This window comes from Anas platyrhynchos, chromosome Z (genome assembly GCF_047663525.1).
Source record: "Anas platyrhynchos isolate ZD024472 breed Pekin duck chromosome Z, IASCAAS_PekinDuck_T2T, whole genome shotgun sequence".
Lineage (NCBI taxonomy): Eukaryota > Metazoa > Chordata > Aves > Anseriformes > Anatidae > Anas > Anas platyrhynchos.
The window spans coordinates 24,203,732-24,217,844 of NC_092621.1; the positions used below are offsets into that span (position 1 = coordinate 24,203,732).

Here is a 14,113-nt window from a genome sequence, read left to right on the forward strand (position 1 = left end):
GCTGCTCTCCAGAATCTCATCGCCCAGTCTGTACGTATAGCCAGGGTTGCCCTGTCCCAGGTTCAGGTCCTGGCACTTGCCTTTGTTAAACTTCATATATAAGACACAATGTAGGATACAATAAAGCTGAAGACATGTATATAACATTCCAAATTCACAAAATCGAGGTGACAGCTCTGCAAGCCCTGGACTTTCATCTGGGTTGTCCTCTCTCTATACCCTTCTTAAGAAGAGCTTTGAAGATTGCAGAGGTAAAGCTGAAAACAAGTGTTCTTTAAGCAGTACCTGGAAGTTGTAATACTTAACTGTGGAAGCTTGTTATAATGGCTCAAAACTTCCATATGAGCCCAGACAGTATTGCAGCTGTTTGCCTGCTTTTAGTCACTTGAGTCTAGTTAACCAAAGTTAAAATGGTTGATATTGCAGGTGGTCACTAGACTGCTATTAAAAGCATATGAGCAGCCTAATACAACTCAGAACTGCTCTGTGATTAAGCCATTTGAATTTCAAGCCTACAGCTTGAAAAATGTTTAAGAAAGTATTCTGGTTGACTAAAAGGCAACTGAACAATGCAGGTGAGTGTGGAACAACACTTCTGTCCAAGTACATGCTGGAGCTATCTGTTCTGGACTATGCCATCGTCAGTGTCCTTCCATCCAGGATGGCAGCTGCTGCTTCCTGCTTGGCTCTGAAACTTCCCAGTGGAAGCCAGTCGGTAAGTCACGCTGCACCTGCAAGCACGGACTTGGATGCACAAGTTTAAAAGGCCACCCCAGGACAAGTGCATGCAGGCCTTTTGCATCGCTTGGGGGCCAGAAGTAGGGTGGTGACTGTTAGCTCTCCCCCATTACCAAGGAGGCCAAATGTTCAAGCCCAACATTTTCTAGTAGGCTTGTCTAATAACTTCCTTCCCCTTCAGACAACAACTCTGCAGTACCACATGTCCTACAGTGACAGTGAGCTCATCCCAGTCATGCCACACTTGGCAAAGAACCTAATTCTAATGAGCCAGGGCTCTATGGGGCATGTGGCAAGAGCTTGTTGGGAATGGTGGAGAGTGAGCTTGGCTAAGTGTCAGCGCATGGTGCTCTGGGGCTGTGTTGGCTGTGACCTGAGCCATCAGGCTTGTATCAGCCCTGCTTACTGCAGCTGAAAATCTGCCCCAGGGTGGTGTGATATGGCACAAACTGACCAAAATGGGAAAAACCTGGGTCTGGCTGCTAGAATTGGCTTAGCCTAACCCTCCCCTCCCCCCCCCCCAAGCCTCAGATGGGCTGGAATAATGAAATACTGTGGGTAAACTTTGTGTCTTCGTGTGGGTAAACCCCCTTGTGTCTATCATAGAAGACTGAGCCAAACCCGTGGTTGCATTCCTATAACCCCGTGAAAATTCAAAAAAAAAAATAAAAAAATGTCAGAGCTGTGTCTATATAAACCCTTAGTTTTTAGTTGCGTGCTTCGTCCTTTAACAAACACGGTTTTATCTTCCCTGCCACCCTGCCTCACGCCTCGAGTTTGGCCCTGCCCCTACCTCCCCTCAGAGCCCCGCCCAGCCGCCATCTTGCGCACGGGGGCGGTGCTGCGGGGCGGGCGGGCGAGGCCCGCGCGGGCAGTTCGAAGGCGGCGCCATGGCGGAGCCCGGCGGAGCCGGGCCCGAGCCCAACGCCGAGCCCGAGCCCGAGCCCGAGCCCGAGCCCGAGGTGACGGTGAACATCCCCTTCCTGATCCGGTGCGTGCCGTGCGGGGCGGCGGGGGGCTCGGGGACGGGGAATGGGGACGGGGACGGCGCGCTGACGGCTTCGCTCGGCTCCCTTGCAGCCTGCGGGAGCAGCTGAAGCAGCAGCTGATGGAGTGCCAGACCGCAGCCCAAGCCTGTGAGTAACGCAGCGCCTCCCCTTCAAGCCCCTGACACCCCCTAGATAATCCCCTGAGACCCCTCTAATCCCTCTGACACCCCCTGACACCCCCACCTGGTGCTGTGCTTTAGTCCCTCAGCCAAGCACCTGCACAGCCCTCCTACCCCCCCGTGTAGTCTCACTGAGGCTGGAAGAGCTGGTGAGGTGTGGAGGCAGAATAAAAGATGCATTAAGCGGCTTTGTCCCTTATGTTCTGTAAATCGTGTTTAAAGTCTTCCTCTTGTGCTGTTCTAGTGTGTTCTTGCTTTGCAGGTCAAGGAGGGTGCCCTGACCATGACGTGGAAGAAAAGGCTACTACGGAGTACGTAATTTGTTAACTTTGAGCTTCTGTATGTATTGTAAAATAAATTGAAGGGCTGAGCTTGGAAGCTCTCTTCTGGTTACTCCTTTTCAGTAGATACTCTGGTTTAACAATCAGTAGTATGCAAGAATGTGGTGAAAAGCAGATGACACCAAGTTAGGTGTGTGTATCAGTCTGCTCAAGGGTAGGAAGGCTCTGCATAAGCTCTGCATCTGGGTAGGTTGGACTGATGGGCTGAGGCCAACTGCATGAAGTTCAACAAGGCCAAGTGCCGGCTCCTGCACCTGAGGCACAACAACCCCAAGCAGAGCTACAGGCTGGGAGATGGAAAGCTGCCTGGTGGAGAAGGACCTGGGAGTATTGGTTGATAGTCGACTGAATATGAGCCAGCAGTGTGCTCAGATGGCCGAGAAGGCCAACAGCATCCTGGCTTGTAGAAGAAACAGTGTGACCAGTAGGGAAGTGATTGTCCCCCTGTATTCAGCTCTGGTGTAGGCTGCACCTCGAGTACTGTGTTCAGTTTTGGGCCCCTCACTACAAGAAGGACATGGAGGTGCTTGAGCGAGTCCAGAGAAGGGCAACGAAGCTGGTGAGGGGCCTGGAGAACAAGTCCTATGAGGAGCGGCTGAAGGAGCTGGGCTTGTTCAGCCTGGAGAAGAGGAGGCTCGGGGGTGACCTTATCGCTTCTACAGGTCCATTAAAGGAGGCTGTAGTGAGGTGGGGGTTGGTCTGTTCTCCCACGTGCCTGGTGACAGGACAAGGAGGAATGGGCTAAAGTTGTGCCAGGGGTGTTTTAGGTTGGATATTACAAAGAACTTCTTTACTGAGAGGGTTGTGAGGCATTGGAATGGGCTGCTCAGGGAAGTGGTGGAGTCACCATCCCTGGAGGTCTTTAAAAGACATTTAGATGTAGAGCTTAGTTATATGGTTTAGTGGAGGACTTGGTGGTGTTAGGTCAGAGGTTGGACTCAGTGATCTTGGAGGTCTCTTCCAACTTAGAGGAATCTGTGTGTGATTCTGTGTGAAAACAAAGGAAATGAAGAGAGAATACGACTGAATGACTTGTAGTTTGGAGGAAAAGTTCTTCCTTCAGACATGCAGAGAACGAGTCAAAAATGCGAGGTTGCTTTTACAGTTTTTCTTCCTTTCGTGCTTTGTTTCAGATCCATGCAAAATTTGGAAAACGAACTGGAGAAAATAAAAACCTCCTTCAAGAACAAGACATTATTCGTGCAAAGGTAGATTTTTCTTTATACTTGGAGGTTTTCTGTTTGTTTACATGTGTGCACATGCATGCAGAAATGCATAATTATGATTAAAATAGGATTTCAGAGTGATACAGCACGTGTTGCAAACATGAGAGATTTAATACAATTGCTTCAATAGGAATGAAGAGGGATATACCATAGAGAATAACAACAAAACACAAACTGAAGCATGGGTGAGCCTCAGACGTTCTGCAAAATTAAGAAAAGGCACACAGTGTACATTAGTAAAAGTAGTTGGTGGTACTTTACAAATTCCTGTGAAGAGGTTGAGGTTGGTAGTTGTTGTGTATCTCCTAAACTAGACAGACGACTGTTTGTTTGAATTCCCACCTTTGTCCAGCTTCTCTTCAGCAGACTGGGACTGATGGCATCTGAGGTAGATGCCATCATCAAGATAGAAATGCATTGTCACTCTTACAAATGGTCTTTGATAACACCTTTCTTGTCCTGAGAATTAAGCCCCAGTATTTAAGAAGTGTTATATTTAAAAGTTAAATAGTTAAAAAGTTAAGTGTCGTTGTTGTTGTCGTCTTTTTTTTTTAAATATGTATTTCCAATGTTAAGTGGGTATAAGTGAAATTAGTAAATCTCTCTTCCAGTATATATCAGCAGTCAGTTCTCAGTTTCTTATCAATTCTCATCAGTTATTTGTATTTCTTATACCATGCAGGATGCAGTTTGCGGATGCCCTGCGAAAGAAAATGGCTGAAAATGATGGTGAGGCAAGGTAAGGTGTTTTGGGGGAAAGGATGGCCAGAAAAGAAAGGACCATCCTTTGATGCGGCACATTTCTATTTTGCTTCATGGTAACTTTTGTAAAGCAAACTTCTTGTCTAGATTTGGCTGGAAGAGATATAGTCCACCAGTTTCTGGCTAGAGACAGCATGATCAAAACTGCTATGTGCACGGTGGATTTACCTTTGGACTCTAAATTAACTAGCCTTTGATTACAGAGATGCTTAAGCTTGTTTCACAGAAACCAGCTCAACTCCAGAAGCACCAATGTGGTTTGATCATTAGCTCTGTTATTTTGGCTGTGCTTGTGAAATGCACTGGACTCCCCACCACCAGCACTGGTGTTTCCATATTTAAATGAAGCCGCAAGAACATTTATTGAATGTTATGTGAGTTCTTGCCCTCTTTGGATCATGTCCGTAGATTCGTGTTGACATTTGAGAGTTGATTGAATATGGGGATGTTTTGTGAGCAGTGGACTCGGGCAGCTTCTCTTCCTGGTTTAGACAGTATTAAGTCACTTTGTGAAGACTGGATTTGGCTTTGTCTGGGCTTAAGTGGCTTTCCTAGTTTTTGATGCACCAGTAAGAGTTGTTTGTAGTTAACAGTTTTTTGTTTCTAAGGGATATGAATTCCCAGCATTTATAATAGCTGAGCGCATACTGCAAGCTGGTAATGGAGCCTTGCCTCTGCTTTGCTGCCTTCATTAAATAATTATGTAGAAGCTTAATGCCTGTCAAACAGAACCGAAGATTTCACATGTGCTTAAAATCAGCTTTAATTTCTTGCCTGCTGTTAATTGATATATGCATATGAAGTGTCGTATGAGAAATTGCATTTCTTTTGAAAATACAGCTGAAAGCAATGTGTTTCCATGATGTCCCTATTACAGCCCAGAATTCAGGAGCTCTAACCACTAGCTCTATGATTTGAAAAATTAAACTTAACTGATGTTTTAGCAAAACTGAGAGCGAAACAAGGAGCCTATGTGGCGCCTACAACTAGAAGTATGCTAGATGTGTATTTTTCTATTTTCCTGTTAAGATAAATGATCATTTTTTGTTTAATCTAAATAACTTGGATTAAAGTGTTCGTGCTGTCAACACATATTAATGGTCTAAATGCAACTTCTCTTCCTTCCTTAGACTGATTGTGGATACTCTACTGAACACAGTAGAGCTCAGCCGGGCAATAATTGAATTTCAAAAAGTAAGTGCCATTTGTACCTTTTGCTGCAGTTGTGCACACTTGCTGTAAAGGTAATTGAAAATAACAGGAATGCACAAGTCATTTGAAAGTAAGTATGTGGCTCAAAGGGCATAGTTGCTAGCCGTGTTAAAATTACTGAATTTCCTGCTTCAAGTGAGTATGCAAGCAAGTCTGCAAGAACTGCCCTTAGCTGCTTTTGTGGACTGAATTAACATCATCAGCACTTATTGGAAATGAGAGTCTACGAAATATGTTTTTCTTTCAGGAAACACGTGACATTGAAGACAAAGTGAATGCCATTAGAAGGAAAAGACTCAGTAAGTGCATATTTGAATATACTGTTCATATTTTAAAGTGCTTCTTGTAGCATTATTAAGTGACTACAAAATTCTTAATGCAGTTATAGAACTTATGAAAACAGTTTTACTAGGTGCTATAAAAATGAGCTGGTGTGGTGTCTACATGATGATGAGACTGATAGAACATATCAGTCGTATTCTTGTATCTCTGGTTCCGTATCTGCTAAAAAACAAGAAGAGCGATGGTCTTTCATTATTTATTATAAGCTTCCCAGAAACTTACACTTCATTTAGTAATTTAAATCAGTTCTGCAAAACTGAAAGGATTTTTTTTTCTCAAACTGCACTTTTGTGAAATGTTTGTTGAACAAGAGGGTACTTACTTACAGTGTAGTGTTATGTAACTTGGTATTCAGAACGCTTATTACACGGGGTCAAATTTACATTTGAAATCGCATTTCAGAACTTAGTAAGGTAAATAATTTTTTTGAATAGCACTAAAAGTTTGTTCTTAATGTCATACAACGAGGTTTGACAGCAGTTCTAACAATTATTAATTCAATTGCGTGTTTCATGCGTAGAAATTGGTATGTATGTTGAGAGTAATAGACACAATGAAGTATGTCTTTTCACAGTAAAAGAAATGAGCACCCTAACTCCCTCCTTCAGTTAAGGAATGCTGTATCAGGAACAGCAGCATTCTGACCATGTATGAAATCTCCCTTCACGGTGTCTTTCAGTCTCACTTTTAGCCTGGTATCGTCCAAAACCTGGCAATACTCACTGATGTTGTCCATGTATCCCTTCTATGACTTTTGAATTTGTTTTCAATCCAATATGATTTTAAACATCTCCAACTATAAATGCCGTGACAACTAAAGATGGGGCGTAGGACAGGTATTTAAATTAGGGTCTATGTCTGAAGGAAATGCGGACCTTATTCAGAGGACTTTCGGTTTTGTTAGCAGCCAAGGAACCAATTGGTGTGTACTGATACCAGGTACTGCAGTACTTGTGTCTTGTGTAAAAGGTATGTTGTGAGGTCTGTTGGAGGAAGTGGAGGGAGAGAGAAGTTTGAGCTATTGCAATAGAAATGCCTTAGATGTCTGTAAGAAAAAAAGTATCTGTTTAGGTCTTCTGCTCACTGAACTACTTTTTAATGCTTTGTTTTACTAATAATGGAACAGTTCTAAGACAGGCTGAAGAAGACAAACTACAGAAAATTCATCTCATGATGCAAAAAATAAAGGAACTAGGGAGTAAGGAAGTGAATGAAATGCTGGAGAAAATACGTAAAAACCTACAAACTGAAAGAGCGATGACTACAGTAATTCAAAATGTATTCCAGGTAATTTCATAGCTTTCATAAGCAGATTGGCAGTTCTGCATTACAAGCAGAATAATATACTGTGTAATGAATGTGACTTCAAACAAAGTCATGTTTTCTAAACTCTTTAAGTAACAGCAGTAATGGAAAAACTGCAGTATGAAAGGAAATCTTTATTATTTTCAGGACTAAAACTATAAAACTTGTCTGGAGTTATTATTTCCAGAGTTTAGAAACATGCTATTGATCTGTCTTTATTTCTTTGGTCCCTTAAAGGTACAAAGGTAATGCATTTTCCAAAAATATGTCTATAATGGCAGTGGCTATAATTCCTTACACTGGTGGTCACTCCTACATCCCCCCAAACCAGTTCCCTAGGACAAATAAATAGGCCTTAATCTGATGATACTGGTGGGATTAGGGTGGGAGGTGGGCCTCCTGCAGCATCCTGTGCTCAGAGGGGTGCCACTAGAGGTCATGTGCCCTCTGCTGCCACCCCCTGCTCTGCCTCTTGCAGTGTGGCTTGTCCTGACCTGTGAAATACCAGTGAAGAACACACATAGTTTATTTAAAAAAAAAAAAAAAAAAAGACTGGGGAAGAATATATTTGATAGAAATACTAAAAAAAAAAAAGGTAGAAAAATTGGTATAACCATTCTGTGAATTTGCATGACCAGTGGAGTACCAAGAACAGAAGAAGAGCCACATGTTCTTTCTGTTGCATGCAATTTCTGCTACTAGTTTGAAATATAATATGGTTTCATCTCAAATTGAGAATAGGAAATTAAACATTTTAATGGGTTTTAGATTCCCAGAATTCTGTTTTTGTACTCCTGAGGTCTTCTGAAGAATAAGTAAAACAATTCTTTTTTGGTTAAATTAAAAATTCCCATTTTCAATCTAGAGTGGCAGAGTGAGAATGTTACAAACAATCATTTTCTCCTCTCTTCCCAAGTCCTGTCCATTTCAAACACTGCTGTGAATTTCAAGGGCTTCCAAACTTTAAACAAGACCAACAGAAATTTTGATCCTTTTTAAGAGCTTTTGTTTTTTAACCACTAGTCTTTCTGTCTTGTAGAGCATCATCATTGGAAGCCAGGTTAACTGGGCAGAAGATCCATCTTTGAAGGCTATTGTTCTACAGCTTGAAAAAAACGTCTCCGAGTCAGAAAGATGACCTTTCATATTTAAAGTGTACATAATCAATATATAATCAATATTCAATGCATCATAGAAGCTCAGTTTTTTGAATTTGAAATTTTGGCCTTCTGGAAGTTCTCTCTAGACTCAGAATATGGCTATGCAACTCACTGAGGTGAATTTTTAATTCCTGGTAAAGAACAGTCATTGCAACAAGTAATGGAGCTGAGAAGCCTGTGAAGGGCTACTTTATAGCTGTTTGAAGTCAAGAACTCGTTTCCTCCTGAAATTCAGCAATAAGACAAGAAAGAGTATCAATTTATATAACCTACACATGACAAGCTTTTACCTAGAAGGCATTACACCAGGGCACTGGCACTGCTTTTCTGCTCCGCCTTCCTCCTGTTTCTGTATTCCTGCCCACACCACCGGACCCTGCAGTGTCCCAGTAGAAAGCTCAAAGTGTAAAACTTGATTAGGAAAGTGTTTGTCTGGCGGCTTTTTTGTTGTTGTTGTTTAGTTATTGTAGAATTTTATGCCTAGAAACGTTTATGCTTTTAACTGTGCGGCTGTGCTATGGGGTGGTGAGCCACGCAGCACGGCGGGTGCAGGAAGAGGAGCGAGCTGCCCGCACTGCACCTAGCAGGAAGCTCCCGCAGCCTTTAGACGCCAACAATCGCGTTTTTAATACACTGCTACGCTGACCGAGAAATAAAACGAAGAACGGGGCCGCTTTGTCTCGCACGAGGACCTGGGGGCGCGCTGCCAGCACCCGGGGGCCGGGCCTCTCCCGCCGGCGCGCCCCTGGCCCCGCCCCCTTTGCGGGAGGCCCCGCCCCCTTCGCGCGAAGCCCCGCCCAGCCGCGGGCAGGGGGTGACCATGGGCAGCAAGATGGCGGCGGCCGCCCGCGCCGTGCAGGTAGCGGCGGCGGCCCCGGAGGGGGGGGCGCGGTGGGGGCGGCGGGGCCGGGGCGCGGCGCGGGGCCCCCTCAGACCCCCCCCAGCTCGGGGCCGGCGGGGCTCGGGGGCGGCCGGGGCTCGGGGCGCCGCCCGGGGGCCGTGTCCTTGGCGCGGGGAGGGGGCGCCCGGGGGTGGGGCCGGGCTCCGGCGGCTCGGGCCGGGCCCCGGGGGTCCGCGGGGGGTGTGCGGGGCCGCTGCTGACGGGCGGCGCTGCCGTGTCGCCCCGCAGGTGGTGAAGCCGCACACGCCCCTCATTAAGTTCCCGGACAGGAGCAGCGGTCCCAGGCCTAAAAGTAAGTGTCTGCCCCCGAGCCGCGGCCCCGTGCCCGCGGGGGCTCCGCGCAGCGGTGTCGGTGCTTAGGGAGCGCCTGGCGCAGCGTGGGCAAAGCCGTGCCTCCGTGGCCGTCTTTGACATCGGTTTTTACACCTATAGCTTCGCTGATGCTTACAGGATCCTTGCTGTTGGTACATTTACACATCAAACGTACATAACCTGTGTGTTGCTTTTCGCATGAGGCAATAAAGCGTTTGAGACTAAAACAGCAGGTGCCTTGCGAAGCGCAGCTACATTGTCCTCATTTGTTTAGAAACCATGGCTGTTCTCATTCTTTTTTTAGTTTGTTACCTCTGATGTCTTTTTTTCTAGTACTGGTGTCAAAATTTCTCAACACCAGGCATATCTCCTTGAAGCAGATAGTTAATTTAGACATCTGAGGATTCTTCTTTTTATTTTTTTCCTGCTATTCAAATGTTTATGGTGGCTAAAAACATACAGATTTCAAATTTCAGAGACTGCCACCTTCAAACTTTACACACTTAATCCTGTAACACCGTCTGAAGGGTGACTATTCGGTAAAGAACGGTTGGAAGCACCTTAACACACCAGTAACTGCACCGTATATTTGCCAGAGATTTAGCTGTTTCATTTATCCACTGACATTTCAAAGTATCTACCGCGTACATGAGCGCCACTTCTGATGTATCTGTGAAGTCCTCAGGAGCCGTATTTGGGGATAACTTTGCCAGAACTCTATGCTGTACCCAGCTCAGCCGGCTGCACCATCTCTCAAGCCAGTGAATTGCATTCTTAAAAAACGCATTCTGTTCTTTTTTATCTCTGCGCCAGAAGAACTTTGTCACGGTAGCGTTCGAGTCCGCTAGACCTTTCTACCAGAACCGTGTTCTGCCACCTCGACAGCAAATTGCAGCCGGCCTCTCTCTGCTTGAAGGTTGTGGCAGTGACTGCCTTCACTCACCGCACCAGGCTGCTGCTCGCGCATGGCCATGCGGAGCTCTGCAGATCAAGGATACACTTTTAGAGCCATGGGCGCTGGAAAGGCCAGCCAAATTCTTTTATGGTATTACTATTGCAACACGTTGTCAAACAGGGCAGGGAAAACTATAGGAGAGGCTGTATCTGCGCTAGAGCAATTGCAGTGTTAGGTCTAGTGCTTCTGAGTCCCGATTTCTGGTGTTTTTAATTGGCCAGTGGTTCAGGTCCAGCTACGTGTCAGAATCAAAACTGTACAGTAGAGGAAGCTCTCGGGCAAATCTCTAAATGTTTTTGTGGCATATAAGACAAACTCGAAGAAGCTATTTCTCATGAGGAATTTTATTTCTTGAAACAAAAATACTTTATAGGCATTACTGGCCAGAATTATCAGCTCTGAGTTGTCAGAAACAGCTTTCTTCTGTTTTCGTCTTCTGCCTCTTTTGCCTCCTGGTCTTAAATTTTAGAATTTCACCTTCGTGGCGTGCCCCATGTTCAGATTATGTTCCTTTCAATAAGCTCTCTCCCTCCTTGCTCTGTTCGGGACCTGCCTTGCCAAAGCACCTGGTCAATTTGCAGCTTTCAGTCTTCTGACCGAGAACTCCTGAGTGTGCCCCTCCATGGTGTTTTTTTTTACCAACAGTGGTTTGATGACTTTGCTGCAGCTGTTTGACATCCCTGCCCTGCCAATCAACTCAGACTCACCATGGCTCCTCTCCTTTGTCACTACTGATCTTGGTGGAGGCAGCGGGGAGAGGGGCAGGCAATACCATGGCATTTTAACACATCCAGGTCTGCTCAGTCTTGACGCTGCGTATTTTACAAAATCTTAGTCCGCCTGTCCCAGCTGCTTGAAGTTGTGTTTATCTTGCTCATTTTCCAGGGACACCGGGAAGGACTTCCTTCAGGAGCAGTCTGCTTTACCAGGTTTTTTAGCCAGGCCTAAGTGCTTCAGAAGGAAACATACTGCGATGAGACGCAGTCCTCCCTGCCGTGGTAACTGTGCATTTCCATTGTCAGATCCACCATGGAGGGACAGACCTAAGGTCCAGCAGGCTGACGTTGATAGCACTGCCTTTCTGTCGTCTCTTTTCCTATCCTCAAACTGAAGGCAGCTTCCCTAACATGAATTCCTCGAGCCCTCTTCTCTGAAGTATTTCATGCAGTACTTGATCTGCATTTCATAACAGTTTGACTGCTGATGCCCAATAGTGGTGTTCATTCGGCACGATGTTAAAAATGGGTTCGACATTGTGCATCATGAGCTTCATCCTTCTGTAAGCCTCTCTCTCTTTTTCACCAGTCTGTCTTTACAGTTGCAGAAAAAAGAAAGCATCATCTCAGTGGACCTCAGTTACTTATCTTAGATATCTTTCTGCGTAACCCTCCCCACACACACATTGATGGTACTTCATGCTTCAAGGAAAGCTTCCCAGCGAAGGAAAGCCTTTCTTAGGATATATCACATGGAGATCTGTTTCCACATGAACATTTCTGCCATTCGAATGTGTATTCTTTTAATTTCAGATAAATGTGCTCTTGATACTGTGCTCTTGATATATTAAACAGCAATTAGAACAAGTTGCGAAAAGCAGAGTGTCTTAATTCTTTTAATGTTTGTTATAAGGAAGAATTTTAATTGTCAATAACTAGTAACTTTTACTGGTTGCTCATCTAATTTGTTTTACAGTCTTGTTGTATTTCTGTAAACGGTTTTGCAATCTGGGTTTCAGTACAGGAATCTCTACAAGCAAGTGTGCCATCGCCCCATGCTTCAAAAGCACAGGAGTCTGTCGGAGGCAGAGCACCAGCCTTTCAAAGTATTTCACCTGTTAGTAGGGTACAAGGTACACCAGACACTTCGGAATTAGCGAGAACCTTCCCTCAGAAATACAGAAGGAAACTTATGTCAGATGAAGAGATTGAATATATTCAAGTAAGTTTCAGTGATGGTGTGTTCTCTGTTTACACAGCATTTATCTTAATTTGAAACTTTGAAGGACCTGTAGAACTACGGTAGTATATTGCAGTTCTTGGTAAGTGTGTACTCAGAGCTCTCACAGCTTCAAAGCACAGTACCCAAACTACAAATCCTTGGTACACGGGGTACCCAGCTTTTACTAATCATCAGCTCGTGCTGTCACGGGGAGATACAGACTTGGAGCACACATGGAGAGCTAGTGATAGGTACAGCCTACATCAACCATAGTCGCTACCTGTTCTGTAACAGCTGCTTAATGTGTAATTTCAATGTGTTGGATGCGGCGACTGGAGTCTACAGATGGGCCGGCGGAAGCTATTGCCAGGTGACAGAAGTCCAAAACGTTTTTCAAACTAGTTTTTATGAGTTATTTAATAGTAAGCTAACTTTTGTATTTCAACTTTTGGGAACATCTTATTAAGTTCAATGTAAATATTTCCTGAAATATCTGCAGTTACAGTATTATATGGGAAAGGTAAGAGAGACGTCCCTCCATAACAATTTTGAACTGTAAACATTGTTACTTAAAAGGGGAGAATGCACAAAATTGAAGAATTGGAGAGACAGGTGAAAGTTTGAAATGAAAAGACACTTTTTTAAATGATAAGGACACCTGAAGCGTGACCACAGGAGTAAAGAAAATAAATTGTTCTGCAAACATATGGGTAGTGCATCATAATTAGGAGTTTGTGGATTATTTTCCACAGTTATACACTTCTTCACCTCCAGAATATTTTTTTAACGGTGAGATACGTTGTAAATTGTGTTGGCACATTTATGCATTTCTGATTTCATAGAATCATAGAAACACAAGGTTGGAAAGGACCTACAAGATCATCTAGTCCAACCGTCCTCCTATCTCTAAGCTACTAAATCATATCTCGTAGCACCTTGTCCAAGCGCTTCTTGAATTTGTCACAAAGGTTGTAATTGCTGACCTGGGCCTTTTTTTTTTCCTTTGCACTTTGGAATTTGAGCAGTGGAAATAACCCTCAAACTTCTGTTCAGCACTGCTGTGTCTCTCAGACCTTTTGTAAAGCGAGTAAGGGCCAGGTTTCTTCAGACGGGAAGAACTGCAGCCGTAGGTATGGGCCGCAGGAGTTTTTCTTTTTTAATGTGCCTCACTGAAAATTGGGCTGTTGCTGATAGATAAATGATGGTGCTTTATTTCCTGCCCATTCTTTTATAGGTTAGAAATCAAAGTCTAAATAAGAAGCTTAGAGCAGAGATCTCGTTGGTTGGGCTGCGTGAGGAAAAAGCTTGCATCTCCCCTGGGCGTGGCGGTGTGCGCTTAGCCTGTCCCCTTTCTTTTCTCTTGCAGCGTGGAGGTCCGGAATAAGGCTGGCAGACGAGCTTGTCCCCGCTGCGGGAGGACGAAGCCTCGTGTTCACCGCCAAGGCAGCGTCCCCTCAGCGTCACAGGCGCCCGCACACGGCTTCAGCAGCACCCCGCCGCGAGGGGCGGGAGGGCAGGCATGACCCCCCCGCACACCTCCCCCGTCGATGGCTAACGAGCAGCGGCACACCATTAAAATATTTTTTTCTAATTAGCCATTCTACCACGCGGCGCCACTGCCTGCTTCTTCACGGGACCCCTCAGCGGGGCGGTGACGGTTATGGAGGGGGCGGTGACGGTTATGGAGGGGGCGGGGGCGGTGACGGTTACGGGGGGGGCGGTGACGATTGCGGGGGGCGGTGACGGTTACGGG

The 14,113-nt window shown here is 45.2% G+C and overlaps 1 protein-coding gene across 1 annotated transcript; it reads left to right on the forward strand.

The window, feature by feature from the left end:
* Nucleotides 1–1,543: 1,543 nt before the first annotated feature.
* CENPH (centromere protein H) lies at nt 1,544–13,963 on the forward strand. The gene is made up of 12 exons (XM_027446138.3): nt 1,544–1,729; nt 1,819–1,874; nt 2,169–2,217; nt 3,381–3,455; nt 4,156–4,212; nt 5,366–5,429; nt 5,695–5,746; nt 6,916–7,076; nt 8,134–9,113; nt 9,384–9,447; nt 12,398–12,460; nt 13,727–13,963. Exons 1-9 carry the CDS (start codon nt 1,629–1,631, stop codon nt 8,230–8,232), a joined length of 714 nt encoding a protein of 237 aa, XP_027301939.2. The 5' UTR covers nt 1,544–1,628; the 3' UTR covers nt 8,233–9,113; nt 9,384–9,447; nt 12,398–12,460; nt 13,727–13,963.
* The last annotated feature ends 150 nt before the right edge of the window (nt 13,964–14,113 follow it).

Excerpts from the sequence above, each read along its gene's own strand:
- CENPH (XM_027446138.3), top strand. The coding sequence starts at position 1,629 with ATGGCGGAGCCCGGCGGAGCCGGGCCCGAGCCCAACGCCGAGCCCGAG. Across the intron at positions 1,730-1,818 it reads AACATCCCCTTCCTGATCCG|CCTGCGGGAGCAGCTGAAGC; the intron begins GTGCGTGCCGTG and ends GCTCCCTTGCAG. Across the intron at positions 4,213-5,365 it reads GAAAATGATGGTGAGGCAAG|ACTGATTGTGGATACTCTAC; the intron begins GTAAGGTGTTTT and ends TTCCTTCCTTAG.